This window comes from Alexandromys fortis, unplaced genomic scaffold, assembly GCF_014885135.2.
Source record: "Alexandromys fortis isolate MF-2015 unplaced genomic scaffold, M_Fortis_MF-2015_v1.1 scaffold_330, whole genome shotgun sequence".
NCBI lineage: Eukaryota > Metazoa > Chordata > Mammalia > Rodentia > Cricetidae > Alexandromys > Alexandromys fortis.
Window position 1 is genome coordinate 389,276 of NW_026068204.1, and position 22,244 is coordinate 411,519.

Genomic DNA, 22,244 nt, shown 5'->3' on the forward strand with positions numbered 1-22,244 from the left:
ATAGAGTAAAAAAGGCCTGTTTATTATTGTAGCCAGCCTGTGACTCTGATCTTGTCCCTAGGACAGAATCTGTCTCAGGGCAACCACTTCCCAAAGCCAAAGTCCTGGTCCTTCTGCTGGGCAAACAGGAGACAGAGTGGTGGGTTACTGAGGTTGCAGGTCAGCTGGGTGCCTGGGGAAGGCCATTCTTCAGCAGTGCTGTGAGGAAGCTTCCCAGCTCTTCATCCTGGAAGAAAGGGAAGCACAATTACCCACGGACAACCTAATGCCAAGGAAGTGAGGCCCCAGGCAAACCGCTGACACCCATCCTTACCTGGTAGGTCCAGGAGACCAATAGTACCTTAGTACCAGGGTCCTCCGAGTGAGCAGCAGCCTGGATAAGAATGGACTCCACGGTCACAGAGCCATCAGGGAGGTGCTGTACACAGTGGTCCTTGAGGGTGCTGTAGAGAGGCATAGTAAGATCCCTGCCTCACCCTGCCTGTAGGGGTGGGGGCAAGGCCAAGGCGCACCTCTTGAGGTGACTGTAAACACGTAGGGCTGTTTCTTGCTCTTTGCGTGTGTCCTGCAGGTGCACACGACAGGTAAAGCGCAGTTGGTGCTCAGCCAGGCCCAACTCTTTGAGGGCTTGCTCTGAGGATACCAGCCGGAAACTCTGTGGGGCAAGGGCAAGCTGGTCAGAGGAAGTAATGAATGCTATCCCCCCATCACTCTTTACACACTTACACTGTCTTTCATAATTAGTGTGCCATGCAAGAGCCGAGGCTTTTTGGCCTCAGGGAGCAGTCCTGTGAGGAAAGGAATACTACAGTCAACACAAGCACCAATTACCTGCCTCCCTCGGCCCGTGTCCCAGTCTCCCCTTCATACCCTGCACCATCTCCCGCTTCAGCAGCCCCAGGGAGATGCCTACAGGAATGCTGGGGCTCGTGGGCAGCGTCACTGTCTCGCCATTGGCCGGCATGTAGCAGCTGACTCCTGAGGAGAGTGATACAGAGTCTCAGTCTAGGCTGCCAGCCTTGCCTGTACCATCCCACAGGCCATCCCTGCCCACCAGCTGCCTACGAAATTCCTGCTCAATCTTCTGCCTCAAGAACTCCATTTTCTTGGCCTCGCCATGCACCAGCAGCACACTCTCCGGCTCTGCTTGTCCCACCAGTTGCATGATACCCTTGGCATCAGCATGGGCACTGAATGACATGTATTCCACTTGCATCTTTACTTCCAGCTGTGGTGTCACAAGATGCACGCAGTTAGCAGCAGCAGTAAAAGCCTGGGAGCCTTGCTGAGCCCAGGACAGGGAGGTACTCACCACCTGACGCCCTTCCATCTCCAGTTTTCGTTGCCCACTAAGGATCTTGTGGCCCACAGTGCCTTGCACACAGTAGCCAGGCATGATGACCTGAAAGCAGAGGTGGCCTCCCAACATAAACATTTCCTCTTGGGACAACCCCTGACCTGAATACTCAGTCTGTGCTGCTGCTGGTAGAACACAGCAGCAGCAAAGTCATTATGGGATTAAGAAACAAAGTTCAAGGGCCAGTCCTTCTGTACTCCAGTTCCCTAAGACAAGCCCCATCCACTTTGGGAATTGGCCCCAAGCCCTCACCATGTTCTTCTCATTTCCTGCCCACTTTCGGAAGATCTGCAGAGATTGGCCAGCATGCAGCATCCCAGGTGTGGCAAACACAACCTGCAGGATTGACAAGGGTCAGAAGAGTAGACTTTTTCTCCCAGGGCTGCAATAAGCACCAGGTTATTGCAGGAAAGAGGCTCTTTCCTGAAACCCCACGGGCAGGGATCCTTGAAGGCCTGATGAGGAAAAGCTGCATTGGTAGGGCCTTACCATGGGACCTGGGTTGTCAGCAAATGTCCGGTCAAAGGCTTTGATGTGCTTAAACTCAAACATGTTCCTCTGGACAAAAGTCTTACGTATCTTCTGGTTGGTCCAGGTGATGAAGAGCTTATAGTAGTGGTTGGCCTTCTCTGTCAGGCCCGTAGAGAAGTAGATGGGCACCTTCAGGTTCATGCGTTCCCTGTGTGTCCACCAGCCCAGTCAGTGCAGGGAGGACAGAGTTAGCCTGCAACTTGTAGCAGCCTGCAACTTGTAGCCCTGTGCCTTCGACTGCTATGGCCAGGGCTGAGTTCAATGTCCCTTGAACTGAACCCTGTGCTGTCTCTACCCTGATGACCACCAGGCCAGACCTCTCAGCTTATATCCTATAAAACAAACATGGGAGTGGAAGGGGTCCCCAGAGCTCATGTAAGGAGACTCGGTAGTCCATCCAGTAACAAATACAGCCCACAGCTAATGGTTCAAATGTGATGTCCCAGTACATGCACAGCTCCACCCAGGACAGCAGGGCAAACAGTACTGTATCCTGGACATACAGTACCCAGTGGTAGTCACTGCTGCCTTGACTTCTCCACAGTTCCACTGTGCCTGGCAGTAAGAGGAATCGTCTATGCAGAGCCTGTTCCATGCCTTCCTGCCCACCCTGGAATATTCCTGTTTGTACCTACCAGAAGGTCTCCAGCAGGATGCACAGCTCTTGTGCCCGGCCCAGGGCAAACACAGGGATCAGCACCTGAGGGCAGGTGAGGCTGATTCAGGTGGGAGCCACTAGCCACACTACCCTTCCCTGAACACAGCAAGTAGCAAGATGCTCACTATATACACCCTTGCTGGCAGGCTGAATGATAGCGTTCAGATAGCATTACTGCAAAGGGATAGCCAGACATTTAAGAACTACAGGGTTTTACACACACACATGCCACATGTAGAGACAGCAGGAACTATGAGAGGCTCCTGAACAGCCGTTCATGGGATACAAACATGAGGGAATAGAAGACTCTGGAATCTGTCATCTCAGCACCAAATAAACAGTAACCCCCACACCCAGAGACCCTGACCACATGGAGGGCAGTAAAGCCTGCTGGAGACCATACTGTGTGGCCAGAGCAGACACACACCCAGAGCCGGCTACAGTCAGTACCTTCCCACCACGCTCCACAGTCTCATGAACTTTCTTCAGGAAATCTCGCTCTCTACAGCGTTTGGAATCCCGGATAGTTGTGGCGTACGTGGATTCTGTGATGAGCAAGTTGGGGCGACACTTGTCAATCCATGCAGCCCTACAACAGATAGAAATGGGCATAGTGGGTTGCTCATGGCTGCAGAATTGGGAGCAAAGTGGACTGTAGCCCCACCCCAGCACATCTCTAGATCACCCTGACATGAGCCCTCTACACGGCCCGTCAAACATTGTGACCTACTCTTAGGGAGACAACAGGAGAAAATAGCCTCTAGCCCAGACGTCCACAGGTACTTCCATAATGCATGGGAGGACCACGGAGGTGCCGAGCATTTAAATGCCCACTATGATGCCTCTTAGATTCCAGGAAGTTCCCACGGGGTGAAAGACAGGCCTACTCACCCCAAATGCCGGTCTGGGGTCATGTTATAATCACCCTGGCAAAGAAAATGACAATGAGGAAGGTGCCTTTCTACCCCAGCAGCTTCACTCAAGCCAAGTACTTGCACTGACCGTGTAGACCACAGACTCTGAGCCCACTTTAATCTGGAACATGGCTGCCCCCAGTACATGGCCTGCATAGTATGCTTTGATTTCCAGTTCATCATCCACCTGCAGAAGAAAAAATGGTCTCAGGCCTGCAGGGCAGGGAGGAAGCAGGAAGTAGATGATTACCTTAAGCCTATCAGTCCATTCCAGTTTCTCACAATTAGTCTGGGGCTTAACCAAAAGCAACTACTCCTAGGGGTGGTAGCACAGTAAAAACAAAACCAGGTAAGTAAGGATCTAGAAGCCACTCCTCAACTAGACTAAGTATAGATAAAGCCACAAACACTACAAAAAAGAAATTCTAAAATAGGAACTACAGAAACCCAAATTAATTCAGTAGGTATGCACACCTTTAATACCAGCACTTGGGAAGCAGAGGCAGGTAGATCACGGCCAGCCTGGTCTACAAAGCGAGTTCCAGGACAGCCAGTGCTACACAGAGGAACCCTGCCTTAAAAAACAAAAAAAAAAAACAAAACCAACAAAAAAAATTCAATGGGTCGATGGGTATTGTGGTACAAGCCTGTAATCCCAGCACTCTGAAAGCTAGGCAGGAGGATAGTATGAGTTCAAGACCAGACTGGACTACACAGCAAAGTCCTACCTCAAAGAAAGAAAAGAACTGAAATAGAATTTAAAACAGTGAATAAAGTCAAGAGAATAAATGACTAAAATGTTGAGGAACTGCACATGGTTGCATACGATTGTTATCTTAATTCTTGAGTTCTTGGAAGGCTGAAGCAGGAAGATGGAGAGTTTAGTTTGAAGCCAGCCTGGGCTGTGCAGTGAGACTGCTTCAAGAAAAAATTTTTTTAAAATCCAGTATGAAGCGTAACACAAAGAGGGCAATGGAAGATTACAGTGAAAAGATCTAAAGTTAAGTTACTCAGCGCCCAGGGACACAGGCAGCAAGAATCAGTTATCAAGCTCCTGTACTATGCCAGAAAGTGGACTCAGTTTGTCCTGCATTTCAAAGCTGGTGGGGAGTGTCTTTTTTGTATTTGTGGAAAAGGCAGTAAAACCATGAGATGTCACAGCATAAACTGTAGGGTGGCTGAAGAGTAGACTGACCAAAGTCCATCACAGCACAACCTGCCAAGGCCAAGGGAAAGCAGCCTAAACAAAAGGAGCAGAGAGTATCCCAAATGATACAGGTAAGATAACTATCATCCTGGAACTCTGCATCTCATGAAAAATGATCATGGAAGAGCTTCAGGGAAGACAAGACCACAGGAAGCAGAAGAAAGGGGGCTATGTTGGAGGGCATGTTCTTTGGAATTGGAACATTCCCTCCAGATTGAAACATTTGCTCCAGGAAAGATGAGCAGGCTCAGAGCCTGGGGGGGGGGGGGGGAGAAAACAGGAGGTAATGAAGGATCACAATCTAGAAGGAGACAAGCTTGGAAGAGTCTTTAAACTCCCCACCAACAGTGTAAATGGGAGTCAATAGTTGCTGGGATTAGAGACTCACACTCGGGAGACAGGGATAGATAGCATGTCTCTGACTTCCAGCCAGTGTTTTTGGGGTACCGGCTCTCAGGGCACGTGGGAGCTGACAAGCTGGAAGAGGCTGCTTGCTCTCTTGCTCTGGCTCTTGTTTGGCATGAGGGGAGACCGGGAACGGTGGAGAGACAGCGTGGGATCAGCGGCGGTTTAGCCTTTCTCTGTATTTTGTGAGTTAATAAATCAGTTTTATTTACCTCTGTGTTCACACATTACCGGTCTACAGAGAGAGTTCCAAGACAGACAGGACTACATAGAGACACCCTGTATCAAAGAACAAACAGACAAACAAAAACAAAAAAACACAGAAATCCCAGATGGATGAAAGAACGGAACCCAGTTTCTAAAATTCCAGCTGGCCAGCCCTCCAAAGGTGAAGCTGCCTGGCCCTCAGCAGCATGCAGCTAGCCAGGCGGCTGGGAGCCGGGTGGCAGGAACGCAGCCCGCAGCTCCATCAACAGCCCCCCATAATAAAAACTCTATTAAAAAGTTTATCTACCTACCTATCTGCTTCCCCACCTAATGTCCTAGTTGCATTTTTTTGTCAACTTGACCTGAGCTAGTCATCTGAAAACCCTGTCTCAAAAAACCATGTGGGTGCTGGGAATCAAACCCAGGTTCTGTGGAAGATCAGCCAGTGCTCGCTTACACTGAGCCTTTCTCTAACCCCACCATTTACTTGACTAATGACTGAAGTGGGATGGGTCAGCCCACTATGGGTAGTGCCACTCCTGGGTTGTGTTAAGAAAACAGGCAGCCAGGCAATGGCGGCACATACCTTTAATCCGAGCACTCCAGAGACAGGGGGATCTCTGTGAGTTTGAGGCCAGCCTAGTCTACAAAGTGAGTTCCAGGACAGGCTCCAAAGCTAAAAAAAGGATGGATGGTAACATATAAAGCAAACAAAAATCCTAATAAGAAACAGACAAGCTGGGCGGTGGTGGCGCACGCCTTTAATCCCAGCACTCGGGAGGCAGGGGCAGGTGAATCCCTGTGAGTTCGAGGCCAGCCTGGTCTATAAGAGCTAGTTCCAGGACAGGAACCAAAAGCTACGGAGAAACCCTGTCTCGAAAATCCAAAAGAAAGAAGGAAGGAAGGAAGGAAGGAAGGAAGGAAGGAAGGAAGGAAGGAAGGAGACAAATCCACAATTTCTGGAGAATTTTGCTAAATTAAACCAGTCAACCAGTCACTTGGCCTTCATTCCTCCCTTGACCCATACATATATTACCATCTGGTACTGGGTACTCAACCAGACAGGTCCATCTTGTCCTGTCTCTGCCTCCTTATCAAATGACAGGCCAAGATATCCAACGAGCTGCATACACCTCAGATCCCCCCCTTGGGAGGGGAGAGGGCAGGCTGGCTTATGGAACATTGCTTGGGCAGAGCCAGGTGGGAAAAAGCCTTGATTACATAGCTCTGTGCACAGACATACAGACACACCACATATACGGCTAGACACTCGCCCATTGCTGTGTCTTGGTGACAGAACAGTGAGTTGAGGTAGCCTGGGACCAAGGCCCTACGGCCTTTCAGACTACATGGAGAAAGGGCCAGGGATCCTGACCTGAACCGTCTGGTGCAGGTGAACGGCTACCACCTTCTTCATACAATCTTTGATCATCTGAGAAGTGAAGAAATTTGCCTCGCCCTTCTTGTCCACTGCGATCTTGCGGTAGTCTTCCAACAGGATGGGGCAGATGGCCTGGGTGGGGTGGGTCATATAGATGGGCCCATCGTAGCCCACCATCTCACTGAAGTAAGGGAGTGCCCCACAGTGGTCCAGGTGGAAATGGCTGGGGGAATGCGACACTAGTCAGCCTGGAGCCGCTCTCCCAGCCAGCCCACTTCTCAGCCCTGTGCTCATGGTCCACTCACTGACTGAGACCTAACATAGATCACTATCATAAGATCTAAGATATATATCACTATCATATAGATCACTATCGTAAGTACAAGTGTCAGAAATGAATAAAGCACAAAATCTACGGTGTCCCAAATGAGCAGTCTAAACACCCAGCAAAGCATTATGAAAATTAGTAATTAAACCTGAATCAGAATAGGCATGGTGCTCATGTATGTAATCTGAGCATTGGGAAGTGTAGGCAGCAGTAAGAGTTCAAGCCAGCCTCTGCTACAGGAGACTCTGCCTTAAAAAAAAAAAAAAAAAAGCAGTCAGGTAGTGGTGGTGCACACCTTTAATCCCAGAACTCAGGAGGCAGAGGCAGGCAGATCTCTGTGAGTTTGAGGCCAGCCTGGTCTACACAGCAAGTCCCAGGGCAGCCAATGCTATACAGAGAAACCCTGTCTCAAAAACAAAAACAAAGCAGCCAGGCAGTGGTGGTACAGGCCTCTTTAATCCTAACACTTGGGAGAGCTCTCAGTTTGAGGCCAGCCTGACCCTACGTAGTGAGATCTGGGACAGCTGGAGCTAATGAGACCATCTTGAAAACAAATCTTAAATAAATCAATCAATCAGGTGTTGGCAATTGAAACAAACAATAACAAAGGGTTGGGAGATTACTCAGTTGGTAAAGTGTCTGCCTCATAAACAAAGGACCTGAGTTTGATTCCTAGCACCCACATAAAAAGCACATGTGCTTACACTACCAATGCTGGGGAGGTGATGACAGGTACATCCCTAGGGCTTGCTGGCAGCAATCCTGGCCTAATTAGTGAACTCAGGTCTAGTAAGAGATCTTATCTCCAAAAAAAAAAAAAAAATCCCACAAGGGCTAGCCAGGCGTGGTAGTGCACACCTTTAATCCAAGAACTCAGAAGGCAGAGACAGGCAGATCTCTGAGTTTGAAGCCATCCTTGTCTACAGTTCCAGGACAATTAGGGCTGACACACAGAAAAACCCTGTCTTGGAAAAAGAAAAGAAGAAAAAACAAAAACAAAAAACAAAACCACAGGGGGAATAACACGTGAGATTGTCTCTAGCCTCCTATAAACACATACACAAACACACCATCTGAATCAGACAGTGACAAGTTGGTAGTAAATAAAAGGCAGGCCAGCAAATACCACACTAGGAAAAGAGCCACTATCTATCCTAGTGGAGGCAAGAGAGAACTGAGACAGCTCAGGGCAAAGCCTGGGAATACCCTTCCAGAAAGAGTGGGTCCGTCAACCCAAAGCAGGCAGGTAGTGAGTGATCCATGTCTAGAAGGGACCAAACACTAGAGCCTGAGTTACCAGGACACAGCTTACCAAGTCAGGCTGCCGTAGGCCAAAGGACACCCTGGCTAATGGCTGCAGGGTGGGTGTTGAGAGGGAAGCACTACAGTCAGAGGGCCCACTCGACTGTGAGTGACAACAGGGACTGCGGAAGGGATGGGTCCGGGAGCAGCTGGCAGTCATCTGGACAGACATGAAAATGGGAGCCAAGGAGGATAGAAAGATGTCTACCCTTGCTCAGCTCTACCAGAAAGAGGTAGTAGCAATCGGGGGCTAGGACATCAGTAACAGACAATGAGCAACAGGGATTAGCACTCTTGTGACAGCAAAGAAACAAGAGAAAACAAAGTTTGGGAAACCAGAGTTAGAGGCTGGAAGGGAAGCAGAGCAGAAATATAGCAGATGTACTTAGCTAGTCAAACAGGAGGAACTAGTGAGAGGGTGTGATCACGGCTGCCGGGTGCTGCTGGGAAAAAGTCTCATGGGGTCTTCTAGGCCCCACACTTGGGAGGCGAAGGGCGCATCTTGGCACTGGCTACCCTGGCTAGGTCTCTACTTCCTAGGCTTTAATTCATGAGACTCAAGGGCACAGGCTGCATGCACAATCATCTTCCTGGCTCTGAGGCAATAACGGCCACTTTGCAGAGTGAGCCACAGTGCAGCTTGGCTGTTAGCACAGCCTCTACAATAGGGTATAAGGAAGAACATCACAATCCTGAAGAACCTACCTGATGATTACGCAGTCTAGAAAGTCAGTCAGCCGGCCACTCTGGGTGATGTAGGAAAAGTCTGGGAATCGCCTCTGATGAGACAAGAAGAGTTGGAACACAGCAGGCTACCCCAGGGTCTCCACAAAGCAGGAGTGGTACACCCCAGGGAGTGACCCCAGCAAACCCTTACATCAGTGGGTTTACTACTGGCTATTCGTAACCTCGTGAAAAGGTCAAGCTACTAGCTGACCTCACAAACAAATAGCAAGTAGTTAAGCCCAAAAGATCCAATCATCACCAGCCTCAAGGAACCTCAAGAGGCTCATCTCAGCTGGCCCTACTTTTCAAGCATCATATGACAAGGCCACCTGTCCCCACCCAGCATAGGTATATCTGTCCAGCAATGCCCCCACTGCCCACCTGCTCCGCTTGTCCCCCACTCTAAGGTCCCAGGAGTCACACGGCTAGCTAGAACATGACTAGAAAGTAGGTTGTGGCCCTTGCTGCCCTCCGAACCCCCCAAAGTACTCACATCATCATTGTAGCCCATGTGCATCCCACAGTCCAACATGACATTCTTGCCGGAAATGGAGACCAAGATGCAGCTGCGGCCCACATCCTGGCCAGCCCCTGCTCAAGAAGGGCAGGTGAGAGACAAGGCCAATGTCTCTCCCTCTTTTTTCCCCCGTTTCCTTCCCACACTATTGAAAGGACTGACCCCAACTGAACTCTGCATGCCCTAAGACACATGGAAACAGGCCCTTTCCCACGCAGGTACGGGGACCGCACAGTGGGGAGATACTCCCTTCGCCACGCTTTCCTGCACAGCTCTAGCAGAGCAGTAAGCACTGGCTGTGGTCCCCAACACTGAACAGAAGCAGCCACTACTCTGTGGAATATCACCACTGTTTCCCCAGACCTTAGTCCAGGCTGCAAATCAATGAGACTTTCTTCTCTTGCATTTCTTCCTTTAGAGGCTGAGGCCTGGATCCTGAGTTTTAGTGTTGCATGGGGCCATAACTATAGGGCCTCAGTCCAGTCATAAAGAATCATGACTCTGACCAATAACTGGCCCCGGCACAGACAGCCCACTTTAGTCAGTAGGCAGCATAGGCCCCACACCACTGACCCCCTTGCTCAGCCTCAATGGGAGTTCCTCCCATGGTCTTGATGACTAAGTAACCTTCCCAACCGTTCAGCCCACGATCCTGACCACACTGGACACATCTATCTCCCCCACTTAATTGTTATCTCCCTCGAATCTGGGTTCATAAGGAGAGATAAGATCCAAGTCTCAACAGGGGTCTGAGAACAACCAGTCTTGTTCCCATCTTGGATCCTAGAGTCTCCATCTGCCGACTTCAGGCACCAAGCACTGAACATCAGCCATGGTCCAGTCTGTTTTCCTTTTGTAGCCAGCCACAATGGGGCTGGGGAGGAGTTGGTCTCAAGTTCTCCTGCAGGCCCATTCCTACCTCCTCAAGATGTGTAACCCCTGAGGGAACACCCCCCCCCCAAAATAGGGTTTCTGTGGCTTTGGAGCCTGTCCTGGAACTAGCTCTTGTAGACCAGGTTGGCGTCAAACTCAGAGAGATCTGCCTGTTTCTGCCTCCCAAGTGCTGAGATTAAAGGCATGCGCCACCACCGCCCAGCTGAGGGAAAGACCTTTAGGTCCCTCCCCTTAATACCTCCAGCGCAGAAGTTTTCCTAGGCCCTGCGGCCCTTGAAACATTTATAGCAGGGGAATGGCTGCCCCCTTACAGGGAAAACCTGACACCACAGGAATCCACAGTCACACAAAGAATGCTGCCAGAATATGCTTTTTGGAATTATAAAGCCCAGTTCTTAGGCATTGGCAAATGTTCTTCCCAAAGCGACTTATGATTCCAGGAAAGAACAGAAGCCTATACTGCAGAGATGTCAGGCATCGGAAGAGACAAAACTGAGAAGAAAACAACGGATACTACCTTGTCCGTACATCTCTGCACAGTGCAGACTTACATCCTAGGGGAATGAGGCAATTAGGCATGGAGTATTTTAGGTGGAGATTAAACAACTATGCCAAAAATGTCATAACTGTGGCAGGAAACAAAATAAAAATTTCCCAGTGGAGGGCAGGAGTCAGGGAGCCGGGTCTATGAATATGCTTGATCTTGTCTCATCATGTAATCTAGTTAGTACTTAGATGGGATGGGGTAGTCGGGATGAGAGGTTGGTCCTGCTGAGGTCCTAATGATGCAGCAAATTGGGGAGACGAAGTTCTAACCAAGATGACCTAGGGTTATGGATCACAGAATGAGCAGGTGCTTCCAACACCCTGGCAACACATGCATGAAGAAAAGCCCCGGGACATTCAGGGAGGTTCTGGAATCCCAGATTTCAAATGGTTGTTTCCTCCTACACATCATACGTTGCTGTTAAGACTTTTAGGAGCCTAGGTTTTTATCTTCTATGATGAACAAACATACTTTCTAAAATTCGGGATAAACCAGACACAAAGACTGAACTGAACCTGAGCACCATAAGCAGGTCGGGGAGGTGAAAAGAAAATCAGAAGTGAGGAAGAAGCCCGAGCGCAGGAGTCCTGAAGCAGCAATCCACACGCAGAACAGAAAAATCTCCAGGACGAGTTCTGGGGCTGAATTTAACACCACTGACAAGCTAAATACAAAGGCAATCAATGCCTGCCCGAGACCCATTTCACCTCGCAGCCACCTTGAGCTTCATGGTCTCCTTTACGTCTCGCCGCTAGAAGCCTAAGTCAGAAGCTGGGCCTCCGTAACTCATATCGGACCCTAGGACCAGGAATCAACCCCATCTCTCCAACCCCGAGACAGGCAGACATTGGGCGCACAGCTGATGGAGGGCTGATCGCTGGCTGTACTGCTAGACTGCTATGTGGGGACCGGCCCGACTCGCCGGACGCCGCAGAAAACGATCAGACCTGGACTCACCCAAGGGCGTGACTCTTATTTCAGGCATCGTTCCCACAGCCCGCGTGCACCGCCCGCAGGGAGGCCTTAGAGCTCCGCGAGCGCGGCTCGGCGTCTACAACAGGCAGCCGCGACTCCCACATACACACTGCGCAGGCGCAACCGCAAAGACGCCGGCTTCCTGTCCTCGCGCCGGAAACGCGGGCCGGTCCGTCAGGTTCTAATTGGACGACCAGCGACCAATTGGGATGGCGCGGCAGCGAAGGGCGGGGTAGGGGCTGAGCCCCTGGGGCTGCAACTCAGGACTTGTGCCCAACCGCAGTCTTCGAGCTGCCTCCTAACAGGCTGCGGGCGTGGGACAAGCATGGGGACGCCTACCTGACACGATCCAGGCCGCGGAGTGCATCTCCACAGACAGCCGGAAGGGACGGGCAAAGACTTGGCTCCCACAGCAGCCTCATTGTAGCTTTCGTCAACCCTCTCCATCACCGGCCTCGGTCCCCCGACACAGGAACCTGACCCAGGTGAGATTTGCGGACCTCTCTGAACGGCCCTAGCTCCCTACTACACCTGGGTGTGTTTGCTGTGTGCTTGCTTATGGGGCCTCCTGCCGGGCTATCCACCCTGTCTAGCTTAGATGTGCCCTGCTTCACCTTCCGGAAACTGATGAGTCTCCCTCCCTTCCTGTTTTTCCAATGTACCACGGACAGCTCTAAGGGGCTACCTGGCTTCTGATATGGGCTCTGGGCAAGAAGGCCTGGCTGTAGGATTGTTAGATGACCAAGAGGTGAACTGTAGGGCGCCTCAGAGACTGTCTGCTCAGTGGGCAGTGCAGACGCTAAGAAAGGGGTGTGTGGCAAGACTCTGGCTGTCGCCATCTTTCTAAGGCTGTCCCTGACACCTGAACACAAGATGAGTCCATTTCCGGGCTCAGGGTCTGGAACTTGTGCCGGGCATCCAGTCCAACCCATGGGGCCATATCACCGCTCTGACAGCCTCGCTCATGGACCGGGAGACATGCAAACCACATTTCCCAGAACTGAAGGACTGAGTCATAGGACTGTGTGAAGGGAAAAAAAAAAAAAAAAAAAAAAACCTTGTACACAGATACCCCTGATAAGGATGGAGGTTTTTTGTTTTGTTTTGTTTGCGGGGAGTGGGGAGCTGATGGTACAGCGGTTAGGACAGGGATCCAGCACTAAGGGACACAGGAACCGCCAGAACTGGTGGTGAGTATTCATGCAGGACATAGGTGAGATACGACCACGACTCACAGGGCTGGTCCTGGACACCAAGACAAGGTTCTTGTGCCAGGGAAGGTGGGGGCTGGATGCTTGGAATTATCCATTCAAGGTATGAGCACAAAAGGAGCATGGGGCACAGGCTTGTAGTTCTAGCTACTCAGGAAGCAGGAAGATTGAAAGTTAAAGGCCTAGTTAGGTGTGGTAACACATGCTTTTAATCCCAGCACTTGGGAGGCAGAAGCAGGCAGATCTGGGTTCAAGGACAGCCTGATCTACACAGTGAGGTCCAGGACAGCCAGGATAAAGTAAAAGATTAAAAAAAAAGAAAGTTAAAGGCTTGCTTGCCTAGGTTATTCCCTGCCCAGCATACAAGAAGCTCTTAAGCTCAGTCCCCACACCTGAATATAAATATGGGAACTATAATGTTTGTGGGGTGACTATAAAAATGCCTGCAGAATCCAGAGCCCCGCCTTACCTTAAGGCCTCTGTCCTGGATCCCTTCCAGAATGTTCTCTGAAGCTAGTAGGAGGACTGAGAGCAATCCTTCAGGTGTGGTAAGACCTTTGCCCCAGCTACCCTGTTGTTTAGGGATCGCATACCATTTCAACATCAGGAGCGTCCATCTTTCTGTCTAGCAGATGCCAGCCCACAGCCTCCGCTTTAATTTAGGGACTAAAACCTTGATCAAGGAAGGGAAAGCCCTGTCCAGCCACCCTTCCCACTCTCCACGGGGAAGAATCGCTTGCTTTTTTGGAGTTTTTGTTTTGGTACAACTTCCCACCAGAATGCTGCCCTGATACGGTGAAGTCCAGGTGTGGCCAGGAGGACTATGCCTACCTTTTGGAAACATTCCTCTAATGTGTGGAACAGGTGCTCTAGGAAGAGAAGAAACAGAAAAGCAAGAAGCAGTAGGAGCTGCAAACAGTGCGGCCATGGAGTCTCAGGTCAGCAACTGACCAAATTACTAGCTGAAGGGCAAGGAAGAGCTATGTCAAGATCTGTGGGTACAGGATCCATCAAGGGCACAACAAGGTCAGATTGGCTTATGGGAGGGCTTTCAGCTCCTGAGGAAGGCACTCAGGTAAAGGGGTGATTCTCAGCAAGCCGTTTCAGCACCTCACTTCTTTCAAGTCTTCCCAACCCCTTCTTGAGAAAATGAGCCACGCTGAGATAAGCCAGCATGATGACTACACGTTCTGTGTAAAACTATTTCAGCTCGACAGAAGATGGGTGACCCAGAGTCGGATTTCAACCTCAAAGTCGTCCTGGTCAACTTCAAGCAGTGTCTTACTGAAGATGGCCAAGTGCTGCTGGACCATTACATCACCAGCTGGAAGGGGCTAGTCAGGTGCGTTTCCACGTGGGAGCCCTGCATCCCACAGGGCACAGGGACGTGGGCACAGTTAGCAGACAGTTTCCATAGCCTTCCTGCCCCGGCCTCCAGACACATCCAAGGTAAGGTCTCCTGCACTACAGGCTGGCTGGCCCTCTAGGTAGGGCCTCACACTTATACTTCCTTGCACAGGTTTCTGAACAGCCTGGGTGCCATCTTCTCATTCATCTCCAAGGACGTGGTCTCAAAGCTGCAGATAATGGAAGGTCTGAGGAACAGCCCACAGTGTGAGCACTACACCAGCTTACAGTCCATGATTGCCTACGAGGTGGGCAACAAGCTGGTAGACATAGATCGCCGCTCGCGGCCCCGATACCCTAACTCAGGCTGCCGGACTGTGCTGCGCCTGCACCGTGCTCTGCGCTGGCTGCAGCTGTTCCTCGAAGGACTGCGCACCAGCCCCGAGGATGCTCGTACCTCCACACTCTGCAGTGATGCCTATAACAACACATTGGCGGCCTATCACTCATGGATAGTACGTCAAGCTGTCACTGTGGCCTTCTGCGCCCTGCCCACACGCAAGGTCTTTCTCGAGGCCATGAATGTGGGCTCCTCTGAGCAAGCAGTGGAGATGCTGGGAGAGGCCCTACCCTTCATTGAGAATGTGTATGACATCTCCCAGAAGCTCTACGCTGAGCACTCCCTGCTAGACCTGCCCTAAGGGTGCTTCCCCTACTCAGAACTGGGCTTGGGCAACCTGGGGCCTCTCCCACAGCAGTGCTTTCTGGATGCTGCTGTCCCCCTGAAAGCTGGGCTTGTCAAGGGCCACGGGCTGTGAAGAGAAAGGCAGCGGCAGCTGAGCCAAGTGAGGTGGGTGGTAGCTGTGCTCTTGGTCCAGGACAAGACCATTGAACTCCATTTTCGTCCTCTGCTTCAGTTATGTGTATGTTCAGTCAGGCCTCATTGAAGTTGGATGGCCCATGGAGATGATGGGGGAGGAGGGCCGTGTTCTACCTCCCATGTGTGGGATCTGGAGGTTCTGTCTCCCCCACAGTCAATATGCCTGGTTGGTGCATATCCTACCTAAGACATGGCATCTGTGCCAGACACACAGCCCTGGGCCTGCATGCCTGGGTCCCCTTCATATTCCAGAAGCTGTCCTTGGGTAAGATGAGGCTCCTTTGGCAGTGACGTGAATACCAAAGACCCCTTTCCTTGCCATTCACCTGCCTCCTTGTTAGCCTCTCTGCATATTAAACAGGCCCTTGTCTCCTTGGACATGGAAACCATTGAAACTGCTAGCTGAGACTTCCCCAGGAAAGCGTGCTCCTGTCAGTGCAGCCTGCTTCACAGCTTCTGCAATAAGTATCAGCTGACTCTAAAATAAAATGTCAGTATGAATTGGCCAAACCACGCTCTCTCTAGCCAGCTTGCTGCTCCCGTCACCATGGTACTCAGGTGACTTAGATAGGACATGACTTGTGGAAGGGGCTAGGCCCCCTTGTCTAGCTGACAGATGGCCATACCCAGCATGGTTGACACCCACTGCATAAGACCCTAACCTCTCTCTCCCACTGGGTCTTAATGTTAAACCCTAGGACAGTGTCCCCAGTGTAGGTGATGTCTATAAATGCAAACTTTAGGACCTATCCCTTTCCTCAAGAACTATGATATATGTAGTACTTACAACATAAATAAATTACACCTACATGATTGGGTATGGCATTCTAGGATGGGTCACAGGTGTGCCAGGTGCCTGATTTCATGGGGAAGAACCTAAAAGTACCTACCCATACGGGTGGGGAGGGAGTTAACCCTAGGGACCAGACAGACTGAGGGCTCAAAGGGCAATGTGAACCAGGAAAGCATGGACCATGTCTAGCCAGCAGCCAGAACCACAGAAACTGCCATGCATTTGTCCTTGGTGTATCTTAGCTTGATCACACACATACACTGAGATCTGTATTATCTCCATTTTACAGGCAAGAACAGAAATACTTGGGTCATTCACCTTGAGGGGCTAGACTGAGAAAGGTTTGTGTGACAAAGCTGGAGAAAACTAGAGCTACTTTCTACACGATATCCACCTAAATAGCAGGTACATGATTAGTGGTGTCTTCCTGGTACTCCACCATACCCAATTCATCTGCTTAGGCTGTGTGTTTTCCAGCTATGTCTAAGAACCTGAGGCCACACAGTGCTAGCCAAGGCTGATGACTTCCGGAGACTGAGGCTGGAGAGGTGGCTCAGTGGTTAGGAGCACTGGCTGCTCTTCCAGAGGACCTGTGTTCATCTCCCAGCACCCACATGGCGGCTCATAGCTGTCTGCAATTACAGTTTCAGGGGATTCAGCACCCTCACACATATGTAGGTAAACACCAATGCAAATGAATCATCAAAAAGATTTCAAGAGACTGGCCAGAAAAGAAGGATATAATAGCAGATATATGTATCACATACAGATTCATAGTGTACATGTGCTTTGTGGACATCCTCACAGGGCAACAGGGAAATGCAAGGGTAATTTCCATAACATCTGCTGGATGTCATACGACATTGAGATTACCCAGGCACCTATTCAAACAAGAGTCAACAGCCTCCCCCATGTTCGGATGCCGGAAACCTGCTGTGTTAGCAATAGCTCCTTCACACCCAGACTAAGTGGGGATATCTTAGCTAGGGTTACTATTCTGGGATGAAACACTATGACCAAGGCAACTTGGGGAGGAAAGGGTTTATTTAAAAGGCTTACACTTCACTTTCATCTCACCATTCATCGAAGGAAGTCAGGGTAGGAACCTGGAGGCAGAAACTGATGCAGGGGCCATGGAGGGGTGCTGTTTACTGGCTTGCTCAGCCTGCTTTCTTAAAGAATCCAGGACGACCAGCCCAAGGATGACACCACCTACAGTGAGCTGGTCCTCCCCCCATCAATTGCTAATTGAGAAAATGCTCTGCAGCCAGATTATATGGAGGAATTGACGCTCCTTCCTTTCAGCTTGTGTCAAATTGACATAAAACTAACCAGAACAAGGGAAGCGTCTAAGAAGGACCCACTGACTGCATACACACACCTGGCCCTAGCAGCTGCAGGAACCTATTTGTTTATGGCCTCTTCTCATTTTCATGGGCCAGCTGTGAGCACTCTGCTGCGGGAGGTACCTACATGCCTGCCAAAGCAGGAGTGCTTACTCCAAGGATCAGCAGAAAGGGTGAGGGTCTCTACAGCTCTTAGAACCCCAGCAGGAAAGCTGGGACCCTCAGTGAGTCTGCCCCAGGACCGAGGCAGGTTAGTACACCCAGGAAACTCAGCTCCAGCTCTCCCTACCCCACCTGAAGGTTGGGGCCCTGGCTAACCAGCTGTCTACTATCATTGTTGAGGGACTTCCTCTGCAGCCCCTGCCTACTGACAGTACTGCCTCAAGTCAGAAGCCAGAAGATAAAAAGTGTCTCTGTGCCTACAAGTATAAGCCTAGTGCCACCCTTATTCCAATCAAGGGAAACCCTGGGACCCTGAATGCTTGCTTCTCCACCTTCCCCTTTACTGTCTGTGCGGCTGTTCTAGGAAAGAAGGGCACCGAGGGGCTTGGGCATAGGCAAGTGACAAGAGGACAGTCAGTGGTCACAGTTGGCATGCTGGGGCTCTCTTGGACAGACAGCGCACTAACGCTATGAAGATGAGTCCAGTATGCACAAACTATCAGGTCTGAGCTATTGAGCACATCACCGGAGCCCCTTGGGGGCTTGGCAGCCAAGCACAGAAGAAGTTTTGCTAAACAAATTCTCTGCTCTCTCCCCCTAGACTCAGTATATCTGGGGCTCCAGCACACCCTACAGTCTCTACTGGAAGTCTCTACCTACCATGCCACACCTGGTTGTTCTGTGCCTCAGCCTGGCTGCTCTCCTGGGCCTTGGGATGGGGGCCTCCTTGTGCTTGGCACAGCAATTCAAAGCTAAAGGGGACTACATACTTGGTGGGCTATTTCCCCTGGGCTTAACTGAGGAGGACACCCTCTACCAGAGAACACAACCCAATAGCATCTTGTGCACCAGGTATGGAGGCTAGTAGCTGAGGTGGGGGTGGGCTTAAGGCTTGGCAGCCATGGGTCTGCGGTACTCCCAAGCTGGGGGTAAGGTGGTGAGCACCTGCAATCCCATGTGGCTTCAGGTTCTCACCCCTTGGTCTGTTTCTGGTCATGGCTATGAAGATGGCTGTGGAGGAGATCAACAATGGATCTGCCTTGCTCCCTGGGTTGCGCCTGGGTTATGACCTATTTGACACATGCTCGGAGCCGGTAGTCACCATGAAGCCCAGTCTCATGTTCATGGCAAAGGTGGGCAGTCACAGCATCGCTGCCTACTGCAACTACACACAGTACCAGCCGCGTGTGCTGGCTGTCATTGGGCCCCACTCGTCAGAGCTTGCCCTCATTACAGGCAAGTTCTTCAGCTTCTTCCTCATGCCACAGGTGAGCCCGCACCCTTTGCCTCCCCTCAGCCAACTGTGCCCGTGAGCTCTCACAGCAGGAGGTGCTTCTCCACCACCACAGGTCAGCTACAGTGCCAGCATGGATCGGCTCAGTGACCGGGAAACATTCCCATCCTTCTTCCGCACAGTGCCCAATGACCGTGTGCAACTGCAGGCTGTTGTGGCTCTGCTGCTGAATTTCAGCTGGAACTGGGTGGCTGCCCTAGGTAGTGACGATGACTATGGTCGGGAAGGTCTGAGCATCTTCTCTAGCCTGGCCAATCCACGAGGCATCTGTATCGCCCACGAGGGCCTGGTGCCGCTGCACGCCACCAGTGATCAACAGCTGGGCAAGGTGTTTGATGTACTACAACAAGTGAACCAAAGCAACGTGCAAGTGGTGGTGCTGTTTGCCTCCCCCCGTGCTGTCTACTCCCTTTTTAGCTACGGCATCCGTCAGGGCCTCTCACCCAAGGTATGGGTGGCTAGTGAGTCCTGGCTGACCTCTGACATGGTCACGACACTACCCAATGTTGCCCAGGTGGGCACTGTGCTTGGGTTTCTGCAGCGAGGTGCCGAGCTGCCGGAATTCTCCCATTATGTGGAGACCCACCTCGCCCTGGCTGCCGACCCAACATTCTGTGCCTCACTGAATGCTGAGCTGGACCTGGAGGAGGGGGTGATGGGACGACGCTGTCCACAGTGTGACCACGTCATGCTGCAGAACCTGACATCTGGACTGCTGCAGAACCTATCAGCAGGGCAGCTGCACCACCAGATTTTTGCAACCTATGCAGCTGTGTACAGTGTGGCCCAGGCCCTTCACAACACCCTACAGTGCAATGCCTCAAGTTGCCCCGCATCAGAGCCTGTTCAACCCTGGCAGGTGAGGGTAGGGTTTTTGCTGGGTCTATGTCTGCACCAGGCAGAGAGAGCTAAATCCTGTCTTAACTGGAGAGGCTCATGGGTCAGCCTTACCCCCACCCCAACCCACAGCTCCTGGAGAACATGTACAACATGAGTTTCCGCGCTCGGAGCCTGACACTGCAGTTTGACGATAAAGGGAATGTAGACATGGAGTATGACCTGAAGATGTGGGTGTGGCGGGGCCCTACACCTGCGCTGCACACCGTGGGAACCTTCAATGGCACCCTTCAGCTGCAGCACTCCGAGATGTACTGGCCAGGGAACCAGGTAAGGACAAGATAGGCGGAAGCTATGGTGGGTATAGGCTTGGGGTTGTCTGTGCTAGCCAAGGGAGCCTAACCCAAAGCGCCATGTCCAGGTGCCAGTGTCCCAGTGCTCCCGGCAGTGCAAAGAAGGCCAGGTGCGCAGAGTAAAGGGCTTCCACTCCTGCTGCTATGACTGTGAGGACTGCAAGGCAGGCAGCTACCAGAAGCATCCAGGTGAGCCTCCTTCCCTAGACAGTCCGCACAGCTGAGCTGGGGGCAGAGGCCTGTCGGGGGCGGGGCTGGGGAATTCTATCTCCCATCACCACACCCTACGTTGCTTTTTTTCTTTCTTTTACTATAGATGACTTCGCCTGTACTCCATGTAATCACGATGAGTGGTCCCCAGAGAAAAGCACAGGCTGCTTACCTCGTAGGCCTAAATTCCTGGCTTGGGGAGAACCAACTGTGTTGTTACTACTCCTGCTGCTTTGCCTGGTGCTAGGCCTAGCACTCGCCTCCCTGGGGCTCTTCATCCACCAGTGGGACAGCCCTCTTGTTCAGGCCTCAGGTGGGTCACGGTTCTGCTTTGGCCTGGTCTGCCTAGGCCTCTTCTGCCTCAGTGTCCTTCTATTCCCAGGACGGCCAAGCCCTGCCAGCTGCCTTGCTCAACAGCCACTGGCTCACCTTCCTCTCACAGGCTGCCTAAGCACACTCTTCCTGCAAGCAGCCGAGATCTTTGTGGAATCTGAGCTGCCACTGAGCTGGGCGAACTGGCTATGCAGCTGCCTTCGGGGACCCTGGGCTTGGCTGGTGGTACTGCTGGCCATTCTTGTGGAGGCAGCACTATGTGCCTGGTACCTGACATCCTTCCCACCAGAGATGGTGACAGACTGGGTGGTGCTGCCCACAGAGGTTCTGGAGCATTGCCACATGCGTTCCTGGGTCAGCCTAGGCTTGGTACACATCACCAATGCAATGCTGGCCTTCCTCTGCTTCCTGGGCACTTTCTTAGTACAGAGCCAGCCTGGCCGCTACAACCGTGCCCGTGGTCTCACCTTCGCCATGCTAGCTTATTTCATCATCTGGGTCTCTTTTGTGCCCCTCCTGGCCAATGTGCAGGTGACTTATCAGCCAGCTGTGCAGATGGGTGCCATTCTGTTCTGTGCCCTGGGCATCCTGGCCACCTTCCACCTACCCAAATGTTATGTGCTTCTGTGGCTGCCAAAGCTCAACACCCAGGAGTTCTTCCTGGGAGGAGGCCCCAAGGAGGCAGCAGACGGGAGCAACAGTGGGGGTGACAGTTCAGGGGCACAGTGAGTGAACCCTGACCCAGTGACCTCTCCTTTAGTGAGCCCAGCCGACAACCCCCAGATAGTACCTCAACCTGAGACTTGAGCCACTTAACTACAGACTGACTCCAAGTCATCCACTGACCTTAGTCCCGCAGTGACCACCCCCCAGGCCTACAGTGTGCAAGATGGATCCTATAATCCCACCTGTTCCCCAAAGGCAAGATCATCATTGATCCTGTTACGCCCTACCTAAGGCCTGCCCAGGTGACTGAGATCCATTATCTTAGAAGCAGCCCACAGAGTGTTCTTTGGGACTCCATAGCTATATCTTGAATTTAAAAATACCCCAAGCAGACCCTGGGAGGCGAGAACATACTGCTTTCTTGAACATGCCCAGCCTAGAGCCTTCAGCACCTTGATCAGGCATCCTGGAAACAGAAGGCTGGACATATGTAATGTGCTGGAACAAAACAAGAAAGCCAGCAGGCAGAGGGCACTCAAGAGGTAGGCAGACAACATCCAGCCTCCTCTTCCCTTCCTGATCTAGACCTAAGCCGGTAGGAAAGAACCAAGTCACTACTAGCACCTTGGACAGAGCATAAGCAAGGGTCAGGGTCAGCACCATGGCCAGCACCAGCCACCCAGGACCCCTGGAGTCCTCCTGGTACCAAGGACAGAAAATTTGCCTCCAAGACCCCTGTTACTGGCCAGCACCAGTGCCAGAGTCACATGACCAAGTGGGAAGAGACTCCAGGCAGGTTCAGACCTGGGTCAGTTCTGGACTGGCCCTGACACCTGACTACGGAAGCAGCTTAGCTGGAGAAA

At 51.6% G+C, this 22,244-nt stretch overlaps 3 protein-coding genes across 6 annotated transcripts; 2 read left to right on the top strand and 1 right to left on the bottom strand.

The window, feature by feature from the left end:
• Window positions 1-6: 6 nt before the first annotated feature.
• On the bottom strand, window positions 7-12,088 carry Ints11 (integrator complex subunit 11). Its single transcript, XM_050130062.1, has 17 exons — window positions 11,932-12,088; window positions 9,510-9,607; window positions 8,996-9,069; window positions 6,655-6,883; window positions 3,549-3,647; window positions 3,438-3,472; window positions 2,997-3,135; window positions 2,524-2,588; window positions 1,847-2,036; window positions 1,610-1,693; window positions 1,313-1,402; window positions 1,066-1,228; window positions 871-978; window positions 727-788; window positions 513-655; window positions 314-443; window positions 7-226 (listed from the first exon to the last, which is right to left on the bottom strand). The coding sequence occupies exons 1-17, from the start codon at window positions 11,957-11,959 to the stop codon at window positions 161-163; spliced, it is 1,803 nt and encodes a 600-aa protein (XP_049986019.1). The 5' UTR covers window positions 11,960-12,088; the 3' UTR covers window positions 7-160.
• Window positions 12,089-12,206: 118 nt separating this feature from the next.
• On the top strand, window positions 12,207-16,114 carry Cptp (ceramide-1-phosphate transfer protein). Of its 2 annotated transcripts, XM_050130080.1 has the most exons (4): window positions 12,207-12,434; window positions 14,025-14,098; window positions 14,370-14,502; window positions 14,680-15,210. In XM_050130080.1, exons 3-4 carry the CDS (start codon window positions 14,381-14,383, stop codon window positions 15,206-15,208), a joined length of 651 nt encoding a protein of 216 aa, XP_049986037.1. In that variant the 5' UTR covers window positions 12,207-12,434; window positions 14,025-14,098; window positions 14,370-14,380; the 3' UTR covers window positions 15,209-15,210. The 2 variants fall into 2 exon arrangements, with proteins under 2 accessions (XP_049986037.1, XP_049986036.1); XM_050130079.1 differs by lacking the exon at window positions 14,025-14,098 and having other exon boundaries at window positions 14,680-16,114.
• On the top strand, window positions 15,225-22,118 carry Tas1r3 (taste 1 receptor member 3). 3 transcript variants are annotated; one of them, XM_050130056.1, is made up of 7 exons: window positions 15,225-15,357; window positions 18,290-18,540; window positions 18,656-18,956; window positions 19,038-19,841; window positions 19,952-20,149; window positions 20,241-20,361; window positions 20,489-22,118. In XM_050130056.1, the coding sequence occupies exons 2-7, from the start codon at window positions 18,350-18,352 to the stop codon at window positions 21,442-21,444; spliced, it is 2,571 nt and encodes an 856-aa protein (XP_049986013.1). In that variant the 5' UTR covers window positions 15,225-15,357; window positions 18,290-18,349; the 3' UTR covers window positions 21,445-22,118. The 3 variants fall into 3 exon arrangements, with proteins under 3 accessions (XP_049986013.1, XP_049986015.1, XP_049986016.1); XM_050130058.1 differs by lacking the exon at window positions 18,290-18,540 and having other exon boundaries at window positions 15,312-15,357; XM_050130059.1 differs by lacking the exon at window positions 15,225-15,357 and having other exon boundaries at window positions 18,423-18,540; window positions 18,696-18,956.
• The last annotated feature ends 126 nt before the right edge of the window (window positions 22,119-22,244 follow it).